We start from the raw sequence: 22,081 nt of genomic DNA on the forward strand, positions 1-22,081 counted from the left end.
GAACTAATAACCATAATCAAACCACAAAGATGGATCAAGCCACGAGGACAAAATTCACAAATCAAAGGGTCGAACGAGAGTTAAGGAAAGCGTTGTCATTTTCTCCCCAGATTACGCTCCAAGGTATCATCCCTTCTAAGACTTGAACAATCTGCATCAATTAGCAAGGGAAGAATGCTTAAACGCATAAATCTTAGAGCAGAAAACCCAATTAATTCAAAATTTTTGTTTAAAAATTTATTTCAATAATCAATTTATATAATAAATAATATAATCACAAATTCAAAATTTAAGAAAATCTTTTTTTAAAGTTAATTAGAATTTTATAGTTACCTTGCTTATGCTTGGTCGAAACCTTGAAGGTTTATATACTGAAGCTGCAACACAGTAAATCATTCTGAGCATCTCTTCCCTGTCATATTCTTCTTGTAATCTAGAATCAACAAGATTGGTATATTCACCATTATCCAATGCCTGCTTAATCAGATTCTCAGCCTGAACATTGAATAGTGAAACTATTTGTTATTTTTTTTTTCAAAAAAATCCAAATAAACTTTTTTTTTGTCATGAATAATCTATAACTATCATTAAATTTATAAAACTCTAATTATTTTAATTATATTGGTCCGCATATATTTATAAATAAATTAGAAAAGAAGGCATAAATAAATTATATGAATTATAAAAAAATATTGGTCTCCTTATATTTAATCATGCATATAGATAAAATATGTAAAATTATTAAACATTATATATTTTCTAAATCTAATTAATTTAATTAATTAGTTTAAGTTTTTTTAATTGAAATTAAATAGCTTTATGGGTTGACTGTGGACTGGGTGCAAAACTAATTAATAATTTATGATTGAAATTAACACCTCTTAAAAAATAAAAAATTGTTAACCACATATTTATATATAAATAAAAGCTATGCGTATGAAGAGTTAGTGTCATACCCAAGAAAAAATGGGGAAGCCATTAACTATATATTCTCTTCCAGAAATTAGTTCCAAAAGTATGATGCCAAAAAAATAAACATCTGATTTCTCTGATACTTTTTGTTCATCAATATCAGCATAACTGCAATGAAAAGTAAGGTTAGGATTTCTTTTTCCTAAAAAAAAAATATAAAAAATCTTTGTTTAGATGAACAATTAGATTTCATTTATTTTACAAAATATTTTTTATATTTTTTGATCGTTTGAAATATTTAAAAAATTTAATTAATAAAAAATATTTTTTAATAAAAAATAAATTATTTTAAAAAAATAACTTTTTTAAAAAAATAATAAATTATTTTCATTAATAAATTTTATTTTTTAAATTAAAATTAATCAATAAAAAATAAATTATCTGAATTAAAAAATATTTTCCATAAAAAATTATTTTACACGAAAAATATTTTATAAATATAAATTATTTTTCACTAATAAATAGATTTTTAAGATTAATATTTTTTCTGAGTTATTTTTCTATTTTAAAATTTTAACCGTTCAAAGTATAATTATACTCCATCGATCATTTAATTAATAAAAAAAAAAATGTCTTACAATAGACTTCCTGTCGATATGCGGGTACTAAAAAATCGATCTGGCAAAAAATCGTAAAGTCCAAAATCTGCAATCTGAATCAATAATTTACAAAAATTAAAAATTTTTTTCCATATAATTTGATATTAAAAAAAAAGAAGAAGAGAGCAATCGGAATAAGATTAAATTACATCCTAGCATTAATTAAATAAATAAATTCACAATTTTTTCAAATATCTTTTAAACTTTTTAGCATTTAACTGTGAATTTAAATGAAAATATTATATTTTTAGATTAAATTACATCCTAGCATTAATTAAATAAACAAATTCACAATTTTTTCAAATATTTTTTAAAATTTTTAGCATTTAACTGTGAATTTAAAAAAAAAAATATTATATTTTTATAAAAATATCATACCTTCGGTTCAAAATCAGCATCAAGAAGAATATTATTTGTTTTGAGATATCCATGTAAGATTTTAGGTCTACCTAAAAATACATATACAAAAAGAGATTAAAAATTTCAATGAAAATATTAATAACTAAAAAAATACATATATAATGAGCAAATTACAGACTATACAGAGTGGAAGTACTTACAGTCTTTATGAAGATATTCCAAACCTTTTGCAGAGTGTATGGCAATATTTATTCTTTTAGACCAATCCAAAATATATTTTCCTGTATACATAAGTTAAAATTAGAATATATATTTTAATTAAATTTTTTTATCATGATTTTATTTCACTTAATTAATTTAGGATTTATGTGATTAATTTTCTTGGATCAGATTTTTGTTTTGCCTATGTAACTATGAAATAATGTTAGGAATAGGCTACGAGTGAAATGTGTAAAACTCTAACAAGTCATTATATGGCAAATAAAAACTTAATTTACACCGTCTCTAAATAATTTTTTATTTTTTATTAGATTTAAAGTGATTAACTCAAACTATTTAATTGCTCACTGGGTATAGGGAAGATGGCAATAAAAAAGCACTCACCATGTAAATGATATGTCAAGGTTCTATTGGGAACAAACTCAGAAATAAGCACTCTATTGGCTCCCTCGCTGCAGTACCCAATCACTTTGACTAGATTTCGGTGCCTCACACGGCCAAGGAACTTCATCTCCTTCAGCGTATTTTCTGGTCGGATTCGTTTAAGTCTCTTGATGACAACGTCATTACCATCCAAAGTAGCTTTAAACACTTGACCAAGAGCACCCTCGCCAAGGAGATGTGCGTTGGAGAAAAATTCAGTTGCTGTTGCTAGTTCTTCAAAACCATATATCTTTGGCATGTTTATTTGAGTATTTGGAGGTATTCCATCTGACCAAATTATAACAAGCCACAGCTAGTAAAACAGAAAACAGAGCAAAAATGCATAAAACTTTCTTTTGACAAATTTATTAGAAATGGAAATTCATATATAGTACCCAGCAGACCGTCGATGTCGTTCCCATCCATTATCTCCTCGGGCAACATTTTTCTATCAAGAACTTCAATTATCTGCATCACAAATATATAATCTTTAAATGTTACTCCATATATATAATCAACTAAATAAATGAACTACAGCTAATAGTCTCCCTCTGTGATTCCTCTGTGGTAGCTATGTCCCTGTAATTTTCTTTGTCTCTTTTTGTTTCTGTTCTTCGTGACTGTCTCTAATCTTGGAACAAGATTTCACCCATCTTTCATTGGATGAAGAAGAAGATACTCCTATTCCTCTACTTGTTAGAATCTCTAAAGAGGAACCCAAACCGAACTATGAGTTTTGCATGGTAGGAATGTTTTTAACCTACAACTCCATTAATGTGCAGTCAATGAAATCTATGATGGCCCATCTGAGGCATCCGTTGGGTGGAGTGTCTATGGTTGCCCTAGAAGCGAAAAGATTCTTGTTTCGTTTTTATAACATCGTTGATTTTGAACGGGTGGTGGATGGAGGCCCATGGTTAATAGGTTTCTTCTGGGGTAGAAGGCGGTTAAGCCTAATGAAGACCCTCTGCATATACCTTTGTATATGCTGATTTCTGGGTTTTGATTATTAGGTAATTTCATTGGAGAATTCTTTGACTATGATACTAAAAGTATATCTTCCCTGTCGGCGGACCCGATCGAATAAAGGTTAAGATCTTCTGTTTGCAATTTTCTAGATGTTCATTGGAGAATTCGTTGATGCAGTTTTTGATGCTTAAGGGACAAGAGATAGCAGCTGAATGTGCAGCCATTGCTTGGAAATAATGGTCAGCTCGCAACTTGGAACTATGGCAGCACAATTCCCAAATCAACGCAAAAATAGTAGAGGTCGCTACTCGATGGATATCTGACTGGCAGGCCCGTCAGAATGGCAAAACATATCCAGGTGCATGTGGAAGCCTTAAACCAACCAAGCTATTAGTGAGTTATTCGATACTCGACTCGATAAAAATTTGATCAGATTCGATTCGATTTTTAAATGAGTCGAATTTGGAACTTAATTTTTAAACTCGTTTATTAAACGAGCTAAACTTGAGTTTAGTAGTATTGGGCTCGCGAACCTAACTCAGTAGTATTAAGCTCGTTAAGATTCGTGAGTGGACTTGTTAAGAGGCTCGTAAACAGACTCTTTGAAAAACTCATGAACAAACTCGTTAAAATACTCGTGAATAAACTCGTTAAGAGACTCGTGAACAAACTCATTAAGAGACTCGTGAAGCAGGTTCGTTAAGATGTTCGTCGAGCAGACTCGTTAAAATGTTCATCGAGTAGACTCGTTAAGATATTCGACTTGATTCGATTATGCCACTATTAGCCACCTAATCTATTTACCATATATATTGTTAATTTTTATATTTCTACCCCTTAAATATATAACTATATTATTAATTTATATATTTATTTTTCACTACATATCTTTCTAAATAGACACTCTTTTTAAACTATTAATTTTTTTAATAAATTATTATTATTATTATTATTATTTTCATATGTTTATATATTTATTTGTATGATTATTTTTCTATTTAATATTACTCGCTTAATTTTATAAATTAAAATTTTTATATAATTTAAATATAAATCAATATAATTCTATTAATAAAATTTGAGTACAATGTATATATATAATTATATAATTTAAATTGATTATAATTATATTAATATATTTATTTTATATAATATTTTAATTTATATTATATATATAATATTTTTTATATAATATAAAATAATTTAATATAAATTATATATTTAAATAAAAATAAATAATAATATATGATTAATGAAATGATATCATATGAATAATCAATTATAATATATTAATAATTTTTATATAAAAATACCTATTGATATTAACAATAAAATATACAAATTTAATTAAAACTATATAATTTAAAAAAAATCTCTCTCCTGCATAGACGATTTGTATATAAATTTATATATTTATTATATATACATCAATTAATTTTTCATATAATATAAATATTTAAATAAATAATTATTAAATTTAGTATTATATAGTTAATCTTATATTAAATACATTTTATATAATTAATTAAAAGTTTATAATTAGTATTTGAATAATAAATAATATTTGATATTATAAATAAATAAATATTAAAATTTAAATAATAAAAATGTAAAAAAGTTTAAATATTAAAAAAAATTTAATCATTTATTATTGATGAGAATAGAAACCAAAACCTTAAAAAAACCCACTTTTCATGGCCCTAACCACAAACCCACTTTCATTAAATTATTACGCGTTATTTTATATATGAGGTATAGAAGGTTATTGAAATAATATCTCTTATTCCACACTGAAAACTTATAGAGATGATGGGGTAAAACTCCTCTATAAATAAAAATTTCACTTTATATTGTATTTTAAATTAAGAATTTAATTACAATATACTTTAATTAAATTATATTTAATTTTATTAAAATCTCTTTTAATCTTTTAGTTTAAAATTTTAATATTTAAAAATTTAAATTAATTAAGTTTTGTTAATGAGTTTTTTAATCGAGCTTTCGAGCTCAAACTTAAATTAGACTTCTTATTAGTTTAAACGAGCTTTTTAATCGAGTTTTTGAGTTCAAATTTGAATTAGACTTGTTATTAGTTTAAATGAGTTTTTCATTAATCGATTCGATTATAGTATTTAATTTTTGAGTCGAACTCGAGCTAAATATTAGAGCTCGAGTTGAGCTTGAGCTCGAACTTATAAAATTTTTTAATAAACGAGCTTGAACTTTACAAAACTCGACTTGATTCGATTACATTCCTATCCAGGTGTCAACAACAGTCGCACAATGAGAATTTGTTTGCGGTCCTGCCATGTCTCATCAACAAGCTGTTATAAAATAACTTGATAGCTTGTTTAAATAAGTTGCGAAAATGAAAAGTAAAGAATCCCATACAGAAAGCCTATAAGATTTTTCAAGCGTTTATTTTGTGAAAAATTTTAACTTAAACATAAAGTGTTTTAGAGGGACATTTTGGAGGAAGTCTAAAATTGATATATTATATTATAAATCAAAGACTTGTCACTTGGACACGTGGTTAATTGAGATAGAAATTATGCTATGACAAATACTAACATGTCCGTGTCTATCTGAAGAGGTGCTTTTTCTTGACTATGTTGTATCCTGAAAAAGTATTGCCACAACTCTGCAGCAAGCCTAAGGGAAAAAAAAAGTGTTTTTTTTTTTCTTTCACGTCTCAAAACCAGTTTATTCACTTACTTTGGTAACACAAACTTTTGTGAATGGTTATGTCAAGTTGATAGAGCAATGTTCCAAGCTTAGGATCTCATTCGCTATGGCTTTGTGATCAAGGACTCTGACAACAACCTGTGTCTGGTTTCTCGGAAGGAAATGACTCACAAGCGGTTGTAAAAGCCTTGGCTTTGTGTCACCGTCTTACTTTTGCGACGAAATTCTTGCCATTAAATGGTTGCATCATCTCGGATTGCCAGCATGTGGTCCAAGCTTTACACAGCATTCTTCCAGACTTTTCAGAGCTTGGTCTCATTATTTCATATTATAAACAAATTTTGAACTCTAGAGTTGATAGTTTGGTTGAGTGGGATAGGAGACAAGCAACAATGGCAACTCACTCATTAGCTAGAGTGTCCATTAATCATTCTTGCTTCCATGTTTGGGATGAGACTCCCAATGTTTATTAGAGTTTTATTAATTATATGAAAGAAGATATCAAGTTTAGTTGGGGTGATTTCCCAGAGCACCTGTTCGTAGGAACCAGAGACCGACAAGGCTGTGGCTGCGTGATTTCGGTAATTCTACTCCGCCAGGATTTGTGGCAGGATTGGCATCAACTAGCAATTTTAAAAACACTAATTTGACAGCACATAATAGGCAATTCTCCTTATTTGGCAAAAGTCAACCCATTGTAAATAAAGAGACTGAGGACCATATTATGGACAAAAATTTTGTGGGCCAAGGCAATTCTGATAAGTTTGATGAGGAGATTGCAGCCTGAATAAATGATAATGCTAAAAAAAGGCTAAGAAACACTAAACATAACGTTGTTATAGGTTTTCCTTCCTAGCAACAGGATGCCTCTAACAATACCCCTGCGAATGTTAATTTGACAGGTAATAGTGAAGCAACTTATTCCGTCAAAGGCCGGGATAGCCGAAAGCAATGATCGTCTTGTGTTGGAACTGCCAAGGACTCGACAATCCTCGGACAGTTAATGCATCGAAGGATTTGGTTACTAATTACAAGCCGGACATTTTATTTTTGATGGCAACAAAAGTTCTTAGTTCTCGTATGAAATTTTTTCGTAGTTTTTTACATTTTGATAGTTGTTTCTCAGTCAATAGACAAGGATTGGGAGGATACCTTTTGTTAATATGGAAGAGTCATGTATTTGTTTCTGTTTCTGTTTCTGTTTCTGTTGTTGACTTTTCTTCAAATTTTATTGATTCGGTTGTTTCAGAAGGTAATGTTCAATGGAGGTTTACTAGTTATTATGGGTTTCCAGAATCGCAACGACGACGTCAGTTTTGGAATCTTATTCGAGTTTTATCTCGTAGAAACTTTCTTTTGTGACTTTGTTCGGGAGACTTTAATGATTTATGCTCGAGAGATGAGAAAGAATGAGGAGCATCTTTGCCAAATTATCTTATGCAGGGGTTTAGACAGACACTTGAGGAGAATTTTTGCCAAATTATCTTATACAGGGGTTTGATTTTGAATAATTGTAAATCTTTGTTAAACTCTAGAACTGATATTTCTGTTAGATGAGTTCGTCGTAATGCTACTGTAACTGCTCATATTTTGGCTAGAGTATCTATTAGGTATAATCGTCTCTCTATTTGGGATGACCCTCTTTGTTTAATGGAATTTTATTAATACAATAAGTGGTTTTGCTTTCAAAAAAAAAAAGTTAAAAGATAAAATAACGACATCTAATTAACCACATATATAAACTCTTACATGTTCCATGTTTGGTCGAAAAGATGAAGGTTTATATACAGAAGCAGCAGCGCAATAAATCATTCTTATCATTTCTTCTTCCTCATACTGTTTCAATCTTGGATCAACAAGACTCGTACAATCATTCTCGTACAAAGCTTGTCCAATCCTACTTTTAGCCTGAATGAAAGTATAATTTGTTAATAATTTTTTTTATCGAATTAAAGTTTTAATTTTCTATAACTATCATTACAATACATGTAATAGTTTAATTTAAAGAAAAATATATGGCTTAAGATACTTGAAAATTTCCATTGATTATTTATAATATGTCAAAGTAAAAAATAAGAGGTGTGAACTTATTTGAAATGTAAATATATAATTATATATTTAAAATATAAATCATATATAAGTATAATTTATTTGAATTATATAACTTTAGTTCTAACAAATTAAGTTCTCAATTAGTCTAAACATAGTTATAAAGAAAAAAAGTTAATTTAAAAAGCTCTCAATTAATAAAAAAATCTTGAACATTATAAAGAAAAAAAAGCAGAGTTCTCAATTAGTCTACACATAGTTATAAAGGGGAAAGAAAATTAAAAAGCTCTCAATTATAAAAAATAATATTGAATATTATAAAGAAAAGAAATATTTACTCAATCATTTATAATTAAATAACATATGTGTCTTACCCATTTGACTATTGTAGCATCTCCGTGATCCGAGCAAGGTTTTCTTCCGGTAATTAACTCTAAAAGTATGACACCAAAAGAATACACATCTAATTTATTTGAAATTTTTTGAATATTACCATATTCTGGATCGGCATAGCTGTAAAAATGAAAAAATTAAGTTAAGATTTTTCATAAATTAAAAATTTTAACTAGGTAAATTTTTTAAAATAAAGTTTTTTATCCATCATTTTATTTAAATAAAGTATAATTGTTTTGAGATGAAAAGAAATTAAATTTTACAGAAACTTTATGTTTTACTTCAAATTTTTTAAAGTAATATGTAGTTTTATAAATCAACCATATTACAAAGAGTATGCTCTATATTAACAAAACATGATAATAATTCAAAAAATATGCGAATATATTTTTTATTTAATAATTCAAAAGTGGACTGTCAGGAAAAAGTATATATACTTACCCATTAGTTCCCCTAAATAGACTGGTAATGTGGGAAACTTTATCAGTATCCGACAAAAAATTAGAAAGTGAAAAATCAGCAACCTGAATCAATAACGATTCATATAAATTGTTAGATGTTTTTTTTTTTTACATATAATTTTTTTTTTAAAAAAAAAAACAGAATCTAATAAAGTTATTTATTTATATTCAAATTGATAAAATCACACAAAAATTTCAATATTATAAAAAAATATCTTAAAATTTAGGTCAAAATTTAAATTCTACTGCTTAAAAATATATAATACCTTCGCATTAAAATTATTATCAAGAAGAATATTATCTGCTTTCATATCTCGATGTATAATTTTACCTGAAAATATATATATATTTAATAAAATTTAAAAAAATTTAATCAACAATATACATGTATAGTTGAACAATTATTTATAGCATAAAAAGCAGTAAAATTACTAACAGTCTTGATGTAAATATAGCAATCCATTTGCAGATTCCAAAGCAATTTTCATTCTGGTTGGCCAGTCCAGAGTCTTGTTCTTTTCATCTGTTAAAGACATAAATCATACTAAAAAATAAAAATTATATTTATGATTTGAGTAAAAGGACTCACCGTGTAAATGATATGTCAATGTCTTATTAGGAACAAACTCTAAAACAAGCACTCTATTGGATCCCTCCCTGCAAAGCCCAATCATCTTAACAATGTTTGGATGATTCACACAGGTAAGGAACTCACTCTCCTCCAATTTATTTTCCAGCTTTATTATTTTAAGTTTCTTTATAGCAACTTTTTCACCATCTAAGGTTGCCTCGTAGACTTGTCCAAAACCACCCTCCCCAAGGAGACAGTCTCCGGAGAAATACCCAGTTGCAGCTGCTAGTTCTTTATAACCATATTCCTTCAACTGGTGAGGTGGCGGAGCAGGTAACTTGGATATATCATCTGAAAAAAATTACAACTAGCCACAATTAGTTAGGGCGAAAAAAACGGAGTACACAGACACCTTCAATATTGAAAGAAAGAAGCATCAGTTTTACGATGGAAGCATATACAACTCAAGAGGCTCTGCGTTCTATTACTTTAGATTGATTAATTACAGAGAGCCGGTGAATAATACCTGTGTCGTTTTGGCAGCCATCTGACTCAGAAGTGGTCTTGCAGCAGCCGATCTCAGTTGCAACTGGTAGTTCTTTATAACCATATTCCTTCAACTGGTGAGGTGGTGGTGCAGGTAACTTGGATATATCATCTGAAAAAAATTACAACTAGCCACAATTAGTTAGGGGGAAAAACAACGGAGTACACAGACACCTTCAATATTGAAAGAAAGAAGCATCAGTTTTACGATGGAAGCATATACAACTCAAGAGGCTCTGTGTTCTATTACTTTAGATTGATTAATTACAGAGAGCCTGTGAATAATACCTGTGTCGTTTTGGCAGCCATCTGACTCAGAAGTGGTCTTGCAGCAGCCCATCAAAAGTTGCAGAGTCCCTACAGTTTTCCCCATTGTGACAATATGCTGGGCGGAGTGGGTTATGCTTTTACGTATATTTTAATAGAGTGAGGAAGAGGAAAAGTGGGTGGCGGGCGCCAATGTTAGACTTTTTTTCCCAAACATTCACCGGAGAAATATTTATCTCAATCCATCCGCTCCATCGTATCTCTTTATAAATAGATTGATCGATAGATAAAATCTATTTTAATATTTATTAAATATACGATGTATTAAGTTTACTTAAAAAAATTTATATATAATATATTAAATAAAAAATATTTATGTGAACTCAATTTAATATAGATTAAGATATAAATGAAAATAAATGAGATTCATTTGATCCCTCTTAAATTTATAATAAATGAAATTTATTTAAAAATTTTTCTATTTAACAATACTGATAAATAATAAAATAAATTTATTTATAATAAATTATTAATAAAAAATAATTATAATCACTAATTATTTTTTCAGTTCAAAGAAAATCACTATTTTGTTTTTTTAATTTTCTTAAAATCACTCAGCACTATCAACCGATCACAATTTAGTTTCAATCATTCACAATTTGATCTTACAAGAAGTTACTCTGATTTGAAAGATTATTTTCCTTCTACAATTAAGGACTATATAATATTTAAATTAATTTTTTTAACTATAATTTCTTCCTAATTCAACTTAAAACTTTCTAAACAACATTTTAACAGTAATAGTTTTCCTATTTATTTTTCATTATTAATTTTATTTGATTTGAAACTTCAACAACCTCCAACTTCAAGTTAATCGATAAAATTAGCCTTCACAAAATTTTTGCAAAATTCAATTGCTTTTTTAGGTAGGTCCATGCACTTTTTATTATTAATATTATCTCTTACTTCAAAACACAATCTTCCAATAAAAATACTTTTTTGTAATTTTTTCACAATAGCACTTCAGCTAACTATTATGACCCTATTTTAGATTTAAAAAAAAAAAATCTATAATCCAATACATTGTACTTTCAAGTTTTATCTTATTTTCATTGGCTAACTTCACTTGATTTATTTTCTTTTTAATTACAGCGAACAATTCTTTTTTAGATCAAATATGGAAAGGACAATTTATTAATATTGTAATTGATCATTTATATTTTTTTTATTATCATTAAAATTTATTATATCATATTCATAATCATCCATTGTAATTGCAGCAGTCCCTTCTTTTTACGACTTTTATTGAGTTGTTTAAACTCTACAAAAATCTTATTCCACCTCCTCATGGATGGATATATTGAATGTGAATATCTCATGATAATATAAATATTATTTATCTATAAGTTTCGCTTTTAGTTCTGCTTTATAAAAAGTTTTTAAGAAATTTTATATCAGACTACAAGGCGGATATCCACCAAACCATATGACGGATGTTAATCTCGCTAAATAAGATATTTTATACTACAGCTACAAGACAGGTATCTGTCAAGCCCATAAATCGAGTGTTATAAAATATCTTATTTCCTCTAATAGTATAGAAGAAAATATTATGAGAGGAAATAATATAAATGATAATTATGGAGAAAATGAAGAATAAGAGAAGAAGGGGAAGAAAATAAAGGAAAATAAAATGGAGAAAGTGAAAGGAAAATTATGGAGGAAAATAAAGAAAATAACAGAAGAGGAAAGAAAATGAGATAAAAAAGGATAAGAGATAAAAGAAAAATAATAGAAAAGAAATGAGATGAAAAAAATGAGATAATTATAGAGAAAATGAAGAATAAGAGAAGAAAGGGAAGAAAATAATGGGAAAGAAAATGGAGAGAGTGAAAGGAAAATTATGGAGGAAAATAAAAAGAATAATAGAAGAGGGAAGAGAATGAAATAAAAAAAGGATAAGAGATGGAAGAAAAATGAGAAGAAAAAAATAAAATAAGAAAGTGAAATGAAAAAGAAGGAAAATGAGAATTCAATTTTTTTTTCATTAATTAAATTTCGTTTATTAACCAATTTAATATTTTTTTTTCACTAATTAAATGATAAAAATTTAATAATAAATTTTTAAATCCGTTAATATTTTTTTAAACACATCACTAACGGATTTATAATCTATTAATAATTTTTTTGAACACATTATTAATAGATTTTAAATTCATTAATAATTTAAATAATTTTTTAAATTTATTAATGAATTTTAATCCGTTAATGAATTACCAACGAATTTACTAATGAATTTTAAATTCGTTAATAAAATTTAATGCTATTTATTTTATAAATTTATAAATTATCAATTAATTTTAAAATTCGTTAGTAATACTAATAAATTAGTATAATAAATTTTAAATTTATTGATAAATTTTTACATAAATTTTTTCACACTAAAATTTATTAATAAATTTAAAATTTATTAATTATTAATATTTATCAATGAATTTAAAATTCGCCGGTAAAATTTAATAATAAATTGTAACTCTTTTATAGTGATATATAAGGGTCTTATATATTATTATTATTATTATTATATTATCATAAATCCAGTTGATTGAAAGATGGTCATATAATTAAAAGACAGGACAGCTTTTATTATGGTATTTCCGCCATTTGTGACTTATTGGTAATCTTGCTCATTTTGCTCACTCTGTTTAGCTTTTCTTCCAAGTATATATTTTACGCTAGAAAAGCTAAACAAGTTTTGCTCACTTTGTTTAGCTTTTCTTCCAAGTTGTGGAGCGTAAAATATATAAGAAAAGCTAAACAAAGTCAGCAAAACTACCGATAAATCACAAATGGCGAGAATACCAAGCTGTCCTGTCTTTTAATTATGTGACCATCTTTCAATCAGCTGAATTTATGATAATATAATATATATAAATTACAAATAGCGGGAATATCAAGCTATCCTGTCTTTTAATTATGTGATCATCTTTCAATCAGCTGAATTTATGATAATATATATATATATATATATTGTTTCGACATATATTATAGAATTTTAATATTTAAATGGATATAATAATTAAATTTTATGTTAAAAATTTATTATTATGAAATTAAATTTTATATAATTTGTGTTCCTTAAAATTTTTCTTATAATGTTTCCATACATTTAGTCTTGTAATATAATTATATTTACTGATAAAGTATAGTAAAATATATTTTTTTCCAAGACCAATATAATATTAAACAGATTTTTTTAAAAAAACTAACAAAAACCCAAATTAATATTTCTTCTTTCATATTAATCATGAATCCAGCCAAGGGATAAGGATGATGATCACAAGAAAACGGGATTAAACAGGATTCTTTTAATTGCAATCGACAACATACTGAATAGTTTATTATGGCAAGTAGCTCTCGGTCTCAGTCCATATTATATATCTAGGAGAGTTTTATTGTGTTTTTATATATTTTTTAATCATTATTGTTATAAAAATGTGGCCAATGAGCTTTTAGTCTTTTTCTATATATACATATAATGGGACAGCTTTATGTCCTCTTTAGTCTCACAATCAGCTCCACAATTTCAGAATTCACAGTGGATAAGATTTCTCCTGGCTTCACCAAAATAAATTTTGAATATTGGCAGTTATCACCTAGAAAAATAATAATAAACAACTTTTCCGACAAAAAAAAAAAAAAAAAGAGCAACTGGCCCATCTGGAGCTGTTATCACCTAGAAATTAATTAGAACACATGACCAATTCTAGAGACGTTCCCTCCACCATATACAACTCCACAGAAGTGACTCCACCACTTCAAAGAACCTTCCTCAAAATCCGACAATGGTCTTATATTATTATTATTATATTACCATTAATCCAGCTGATTAAAAGATGGTCACATAATTAAAAGACAGGACAGCTTTTATTATAGTATTCCCGCCATTTGTGGTAGTTACGCACTTCGTTTAGCTTTTCTCCCACGTTGTGGAGTGTAATATATATATTAATATTTGAGTGAATAATAATGATTAAAGTTTATATTAAAAATCTATTACTATGAGATTGGATTTTATGCACTCCCAGGCTTAGCCTGATGGTAAGTGCATCCGGTTAAACCTGATAGATCTCAGGTTCGAATCCCCGTCCCCATTTCAAAAAAAAAAAAAAAAGATTGGATTTTATATAATTTATTTTTAAAAAATCTCTGTTATAATGTTTTGATATATTTATAGTTTTGTAATATAATTATATTTACTCATAAAATATAGTAACGTATTTTTTTTCAAGACCAATGTAATATCAAACAGATTTGTTTTAAAAAAAAATATTTAACAAAAAAGCAAATTAATATTTCTTCTTTTCGTATTAATCATGAATCCAGCTAAGGGAAGGGGAAGGATGATGATCACAAGAAAACAGGATTTTATTTGGTAAAAATAAAGGATTTTTTTAATTGCTATCAACAAAATACTGAATAGTTTATTATGGCAAGTAGCTCTCAGTCTTAGCCTCTCTCTATATATATAAACAGGAGAGCTTTATTGTCTTTATATATATCTTTTTTTTATTTTTATTTTTTAATCATTATTATTATAAAAATGTGGCCAATGAGCTTTTGGTCTTTGTCTATATATACATATAATGGGACAGCTTTTTGTCCTCTTTATATATTTCTTTTTATTTTTAAATCATTTATTGCTATGAAAATATTAAATAGTTTATGGTTGTCAATGAGCTTTTGTCCATAGTCTGCATATTATAATTGCCCATTGATTTTTTTTTTTTTTAATTCAACTTGAGATTTCTTAAAATTTAACTTAATATATTTATTATAAAAAACTTACGAGTATAAATAAATTTTTATTTTAATAAATATAAAATTTTACTATTATTTGTTAAACGAGTTATAATTAGATGTGCCACACAACCCATAGCTCCAAGTAATTAGTACATAGCACTATAATATATGTTGCATTTTTCATCAATCGCATCTTATAAAATTGGTTCGAGACATTTAATCAAATTTTTTTATTGAGTTTTTATTTGAATAAATTTTAGTTTTAAGATATATTAAGTAAATTCAATCAGGTAACATATAATGAGGTGGTTGGCTATTCCTCTAAATTTTAATTTAGAAATTTAAATGAATCATGTAACATATAACTTTTCTCTCTAAATTTTATATTCTTTTATTGAGTTTTCTTTTGATTGAATTTTAGTTTTGAGATATTTTAAGTAAATTAAATGATACATCATTTGCATGCAGAAATAATTAAAAATAAAATTCACATATTTATTTATAATTTTACACATATAAAAGAATAATAGAAAATTAAATTATTTAATTTGTAATAAAATAATTATTAATATATGATGTTACTCAAAATAAAAAATATGACTTGACCAGAATGAAGCTGAGCTGAGATGCTGTGATTGGCTAGACCTACAAGAGAGATAATAAAGTGGTTGACGCCTACTACAACCACTATGATGTTTAAGTCAATAAACTGAAAAACAAAGGCAAGAGTAAGGAATTATTTAAAATTCAAAGAGGATCAGTATTAGAGAATAGCATACTTTAGTTTCTGAAATTGTTTTCCTTTTATACTGTAAGAAGATGGAGATAAATATGATATTTCTCGATAATTTAATGATAGCATAACCGGCTTGCTGGTAATGGATCTTCTCCGGCTAATTGGCCGAGAACCCTATGATCGTAGGTATAAAAGGGGCTCTGCTGAATTATAGCTATTTAATGATAATTTCTTTATGAAGACTCGCCTTAACATTGAGATGGCGAGTATGTCCAACTTGATGCCGAGTCTTTTACTCTTGGTTCTAGGCTCAATGGTTGTCCGAGTCTTCATAAGGAGTCAGGCATCTGTGTATTTATAAGGATCCGGGCATCCGGGCATCCGAGCCTTTCTTTCTGCAGGTGGTACCGCGTATCAGCTTATCAAGCTCTTGTTACGTGGCCCTATATTATAGTGACAGCTCACGACTTACTTTGAGAATTTTTCATGTAGCATCAGAGGTCCCCTCACTGGTCTTTGATTTTTAGATTTGAATATGACAATTATCTTCGTGATCTGGGGCATGTGGTATGTTTAGATTAGCTCTCTATACTCGCATTGTTTTGCTTGCTCCTGCCCATAAATAACAATTGTCTTGTAGTTATGATAATTAAAAATAATAAATTGACCTTAACACCCAGTCATGTCTTGAGAATATCTATTAATCCGAACTGATATCTGGTCGTTATCCTAGCATGTATCTTCTCACACTTTAGTGACCAACCCGGTCCAAAGTCTTTGTCTAATGCTTTGGTTTCGATTTTATCGAGTTTTCGAGCATTTTTCTAGCCCTTGCATGCTTCTTAGTCTTTTCCATTCCTGACGAGAGTCCGTGCATTTTCTTACTCCATTGGCCCTAGTGATCTTCTAGGTTTTTTGTCTTGAGCATATTGCCCTCTGATCAGCTTCCAGGCTCTTAAACCCTGGTTCTTATCCGAGCACTTTCACTCTCATACCTCTTCCAAGCTATTTTGCCCTTAAGTGTCTTCCGAGCATTTTTGCTCTTATGCCTATTCGGAATCTTTTTGTCTTCAAGTGTCTTTTGAGTATTTTCTCTTTTGTGTCTCTTCCAGGTTCTTTTACCTTTACGCATCTTCCGAATATTTTTGTTTTTGTGTCTCTTCCGGGCTCTTTTGCTTTTGCACATTTTTTGAGTATTTTTGCTTTTGTACCTTTTTTGGGCTCTTTTGTCCATGACTTATGGCCTGATCCCCTGACAGACTCCTGACTTATGGCCTGGCATGAAATGTTGTAGAAATTTTTTGTAAAGCGGGACTACCACCCGGATGGTCAGCCTAGCGTACACTCGCCTTACGGCCTAGTATGAACTACTTGGGACATTTTTGGAGAAGCGGGACTAACACCCGATTTAGTCGACCTGGATTATACCCTTAGAAACTTTTTTGGAGAAGCGGGACTAACAACCGGTCATGCCGACCTAGATTACACCCTCCCTGCGGGCTGACATCTTAATGCCTCAGAAACTTATTTGGAGAAGTGGGACTAACACTTAGTCATGTCGACCTAGATTACACCCGCCTTGTAGGCTGGCATCTTAACGCCTTAAAAACTTTTTGGGAAAAGCGCGACTAACACCCAGTTGTTAAATGCCTTGCTATTCGAGACCAACACCCATATTGTGGCTAGAGCCAATGTTTAGTGGCCGGAGCTGATGTTTGGTGGGTCCAATGCTCAAATTGTGGTCGGAGCTGTTTAGTAGGTCTAACACTCGAATTGTGGCTAGAGTTGATGTTTAGTGGGTCCAATGCCTGGTCTGGGGTTCATGCGTAGTCTTCGATTTGTTTGTTTCCACGGACCAATGCCCAAAATATGTGCGGGACCCATGCCCGAATGAATGAGCTAGGAAGATTCCCGCCTGGGTGAGTGCCTAGAGGATTCCCACCAAATCTTTGAAATTTTTGTTCCACAGTCCAACGCCCGGAGGATTCCCACCTGGGTGAGTGCCCGGAGGATTCCAGTCTAAACCCAGAAATTTTTGTTCTGTGGTCCAACGCCCGGATGAATGAGCCTGGAGGATTCCCGCCAAAGCTTTGAAATTTTTGTTCCACAGCCCAACGCCCGGATGAATGAGCCCAAAGGATTTTCGTCTGGGTGAGTGCCCGAAGGATTCCCGCCTAAATCCAAAATTTTTGTTCTTTTAAGCTTTTTGAAGAAGGCAATCCATCGTTCCTTATCCCTGAAGAATACAACAAATGAAAAATACCTCGTTAACTTATTATTGATAAAATTTTCTCAAATGTTCGAATGAGAAAAAACTCGGCCATCTAGCTTGGCCAGTTTATAAGCTCCGGCGAATAACCTTTAGGCCCCTATATGGTTCTGTCTAGTTTTCACCCGACTTACTAAACTCGACACCTATTACATCTGTTCTTTTGAAAACTAAGTCTCCTACATTGAAGACATGTGATTTGTCTCTCCTGCTAAATTGCATTTCTTTAGAACTTACTGAGATCTTAGGGTGCTTGCATGCGCTTGACATTGATGACACCTTTGGACAAGTTCATTTGCATCATGTATTATCATTAGCCATTAGTATCCTTGTCCAAATGCTTTCTACGCTATCGTTTGAGCTCCTTCGTGATTTTCGCAATTACCTTCATAAATGTCTTTAAGGATTTCTCGGCCTTCATCTTCCATTACGCGTTTCAACCACGATTGAGTTGAGGATCTCCTATACAATTGATCATTAATTAGTGCATATCTAGAGGATTTTTTTATTACTTATTTAATCGACCATTCGTCGGTCGGCAGACCATCCTGTGTCAAAAATTTATACACGGATACCATCCACGATTCTCCTTCCTCTATCGTCGCCATTTTGACCAGGAAAATGACCTCTTCATTATCACCTCTAGCTACCTAGTGAAGATCATAGCAGCCTTAGCAGCAGCTTGTGAATTTCTAGTCATTTTGAGAAAAAAGAAAGATTTCTTTTTAAAAGACGAGTTTTAATTCAAATGAACAGAGAGAGAGCTTAATGGATTTCCTAGCAATGAAACTAATAATGTTACTCAAAATAAAAAAATAATGACGTAGCTGGAACGGAGCTGAGCTGGGGTGTTGTGATTGGCTAAACCTGCAAGAGAGAGAGAGAATGAGGTGTTGGCACTTGCAGTAGCCACTCTGATACTAAAGTCAGTAGAATGAAGAACAAGGTGAGAGTAAAGAATTGCTTAGAATTCAGAATATTAGTGTTAAAGAATAGCGCATTTTGGTCTCTGGGATCGTTCCTCTTTTATACTGTTAGAAGATAGAGATAAATATGGTATTTCTTGATAATCCGGCGATGACATAGCCGACTTGCTGGTAATGGATTTTCTCCGGCTAATTGGCCAGAAACCCCATGATCGTAGGCCTAAAAAGGGTTTTGTTGAATTATAGTTGTTTAACGGTAACTTCCTTATGAAGATTCGCCCTGACATTGAGATGGCGAGTATGTCCATCTTGAGGTCGACCTGTTCCGACTTGAGGTCGACTTGTCATGAGACCAGGTCTTTTACTTTTGGTTCCGGGCTCAATGGTCGTCCAAGTTTTATGAGGAGCCGGACATTTGTATATGTATGAAGATCTGGGCATCCGAGTCTTTATTTCTGCGAATAAAATTACGTATCAGCTTATCAAACTCTTACCATGTGACCCTATCTTATGATAATAGCTTAAGGCTTACTTTGAAAATTTTCAATATAGGATCAATATAATTAAGTTATATTTTTTTATGTTTTTAATCACTCTAATTTCTATAATTCTTATCATTACTTTGTTATTAAAAAACTGCAGTAATCAAATGAGTTAATGTTAGAAATATTTTATCCGATTAAAAATTTTATTTTGAATTAGTAAAAGATTAGTGACTAAACTTTAAGAAAGTTAAAGATTGCTGCCTATTTTTTTATTTGAAAATCAGTTAATATAATGCATATTTTATCTCATAAAATCAGTTAATGAGTTTAACGTTAACTTCTTTTTTTTATCTGAAAATCAGTTAATAAGAAATTCATATTTTATCTCAGTCCAAGCGAGTACTACTACTAACATATAAAAAAGTTTTCTTCTCTATTGAAATCACCTACTAAATTTATTTTGTTGTAGTATATACATTGTTTCAATATTTAAGCATAGAAAACAATCGATTCGAGAAAATTTTTTATTGCACATTAATCCACCAATTTACAGGTTATTTTAACTTTTTTTTGGATTTAGTTGCAGTTGGATTTATTATATTTGTTGTTATATTTGCAATATTATTTATTTTTCTCTTTATTTTGTATCTTGGATACAGTTACATTCTTATAAACAGTTTTTTTTTTCTTCTAGTTAAAAATAGAAATGATAATAAGATGACCTCTTAGTCATGCTCTATATTATATATTATTATAATGATAAATAAAAGCATACGTAACTAATCTGAAAATTCAAATTGGAATCACTATTCTTGTGATGTTGACCTGCTAGCTTGAAAAATCATTTTATATCGGTCGAATATGATAATTTCGAATTGTATATAATAAATAGTACGAAATTAATTTTTTAATTTAATTTAATTTAATATTTCAAATTATATATAATAGTTAGTATAAAAAATCTTATTCATATTCTTATCCAATATTCCGCATCTAAATTTTTAATTTAATTTAATTTAATAAATAAAAGCATAGTAACTAATCTGAAAATTCAAATGGGAAACACTATTCCCATTTCTTACTAAAAAGATAACTAATTAAATATTTAAATATGAATATATAAATTATTTGGTGATGCGTTAGGTATGAATATTTTATCAAACAAATTATTATTTATTATGGATCCAACTACCTAATGGAAGGTGATCTCATGTCTACTATATTTTACTCCATTAAGAGGAGAGCTTTTGAAAGAATTAAAAAAGACCAGGACCAAAAGCTCATTGGCCATAGTATTATTTCTTTGACTGAAAATTTATTTAAAAATTAAAAACTTATCAAGGGAAAAAAAATTAAAAAAGTTATAATAAAAAATTATGGAAAACGATAAAGGTTTCCGTTTACTATAAAAAATAAAAAATTAATAAATCAGAAGAGTAAAAAATTTTAATACTATATTAAAAAGTTAAAGTTTATATTTAATAATTAAAAAATAACAAAAATAAATTTTATGTGATTAGTGTAAAAATTCTATTATTATTGTAAATATCTAAAATTTGTTAAATTTTAATTAGAAAATATGAAATTATGAGATACATAAGGATAAATAAGTAATATTTTATTTCTATTAATGTATAAACTTGCTAAGTAATTGAGTAATGCCTGTTATTTTTTTCCCTAATTTTCACTTTTACTTCTTTTTTATCGCAATAGTGAATATCTCAGAAAAAATAAATAAGGAGACTGAAACTTTAAATCTCATTTATTTCCTACACCTTAACACTCTATTTGAAATAAAAAAAAATTAAAATTTAATTAATTTTTTTAATAATTTTTATTTAATTTAAAAAATTTTAATTTAAAAAGAGGTTGAATTTAAATTATTTTCTTATAAAATAAATTAATGAAGGATAAATGATTGATTTTGCATATAGAAATATATGATGTTTTGACTACTTGAAATCTCTCTCAGAAGCTGAGGAGATTCGTGTCACAAGTATCTTGTGAGCAAGGAATGAGTTAGCTTGCATTACTCAAGAAGCTATCCGTTTATACGCAAGGATGCTTCATCTGAAATATGATGAGTTGGCAGGAGCTAACTAAACTAAAACTAACTATTAATTACAATAAACAAAAGTTTAATTGGTCAAAAAATTTAAATTAGATTTATTTGACTTGTGAAAAAAAAAAAACAGAAAAAAACATCACAAATAGAAAATCTTGATAACATAATCGTTTATAGTGACTCCTTAGAAACCTGAAATGTCTCGAGTATTGGTTGATGGCGGAGCTGCATTTAACATCTTGCCAAGATTCATTCTGCAAATTAAAAATATAAAAACTTTCTA

The 22,081-nt window shown here is 28.8% G+C and overlaps 3 protein-coding genes and 1 long non-coding RNA gene across 6 annotated transcripts in view; 1 reads left to right on the forward strand and 3 right to left on the reverse strand.

Moving 5' to 3' along the window:
* The window catches only part of LOC110614209 (proline-rich receptor-like protein kinase PERK3), a 111,757-nt gene extending 101,000 nt beyond the window's left edge, over positions 1-10,757 (reverse strand). Inside the window, exons 1-2 of one of the 2 annotated variants that reach the window (XM_043955743.1) lie at positions 10,536-10,757; positions 10,228-10,359 (exon numbers count right to left, since the gene is read on the reverse strand). In XM_043955743.1, the coding sequence (XP_043811678.1) occupies positions 10,228-10,359; positions 10,536-10,620 (217 nt within the window). In that variant the 5' untranslated portion in view covers positions 10,621-10,757. The remainder of the gene's footprint in view (positions 1-10,227; positions 10,360-10,535) is intronic. The other variant, XM_043955745.1, reaches the window with a different exon arrangement.
* The window catches only part of LOC110613114 (proline-rich receptor-like protein kinase PERK3), a 39,824-nt gene that overhangs the window by 12,171 nt on the left and 5,572 nt on the right, over positions 1-22,081 (forward strand). The gene's annotated exons all lie outside the window — the stretch shown is intronic.
* LOC122723495 lies at positions 956-1,609 on the reverse strand. Its single transcript, XR_006350402.1, has 2 exons — positions 1,551-1,609; positions 956-1,080 (listed from the first exon to the last, which is right to left on the reverse strand). It is a non-coding gene; the product is annotated as an uncharacterized LOC122723495 (long non-coding RNA).
* On the reverse strand, positions 7,994-9,862 carry LOC110613115 (putative proline-rich receptor-like protein kinase PERK6). The gene is made up of 4 exons (XM_043955777.1): positions 9,567-9,862; positions 9,397-9,461; positions 9,111-9,193; positions 7,994-8,135 (listed from the first exon to the last, which is right to left on the reverse strand). The coding sequence occupies exons 1-4, from the start codon at positions 9,664-9,666 to the stop codon at positions 8,069-8,071; spliced, it is 315 nt and encodes a 104-aa protein (XP_043811712.1). The 5' UTR covers positions 9,667-9,862; the 3' UTR covers positions 7,994-8,068.

The sequence above is a fragment of the Manihot esculenta genome, chromosome 4 (assembly GCF_001659605.2).
Source record: "Manihot esculenta cultivar AM560-2 chromosome 4, M.esculenta_v8, whole genome shotgun sequence".
NCBI lineage: Eukaryota > Viridiplantae > Streptophyta > Magnoliopsida > Malpighiales > Euphorbiaceae > Manihot > Manihot esculenta.

Excerpts from the sequence above, each read along its gene's own strand:
- LOC110613115 (XM_043955777.1), bottom strand. The coding sequence starts at position 9,666 with ATGTCTTTAACAGATGAAAAGAACAAGACTCTGGACTGGCCAACCAGA. Across the intron at positions 9,462-9,566 it reads GCTATATTTACATCAAGACT|GTAAAATTATACATCGAGAT; the intron begins GTTAGTAATTTT and ends ATATATTTTCAG. Across the intron at positions 9,194-9,396 it reads ATAATAATTTTAATGCGAAG|GTTGCTGATTTTTCACTTTC; the intron begins GTATTATATATT and ends TTATTGATTCAG.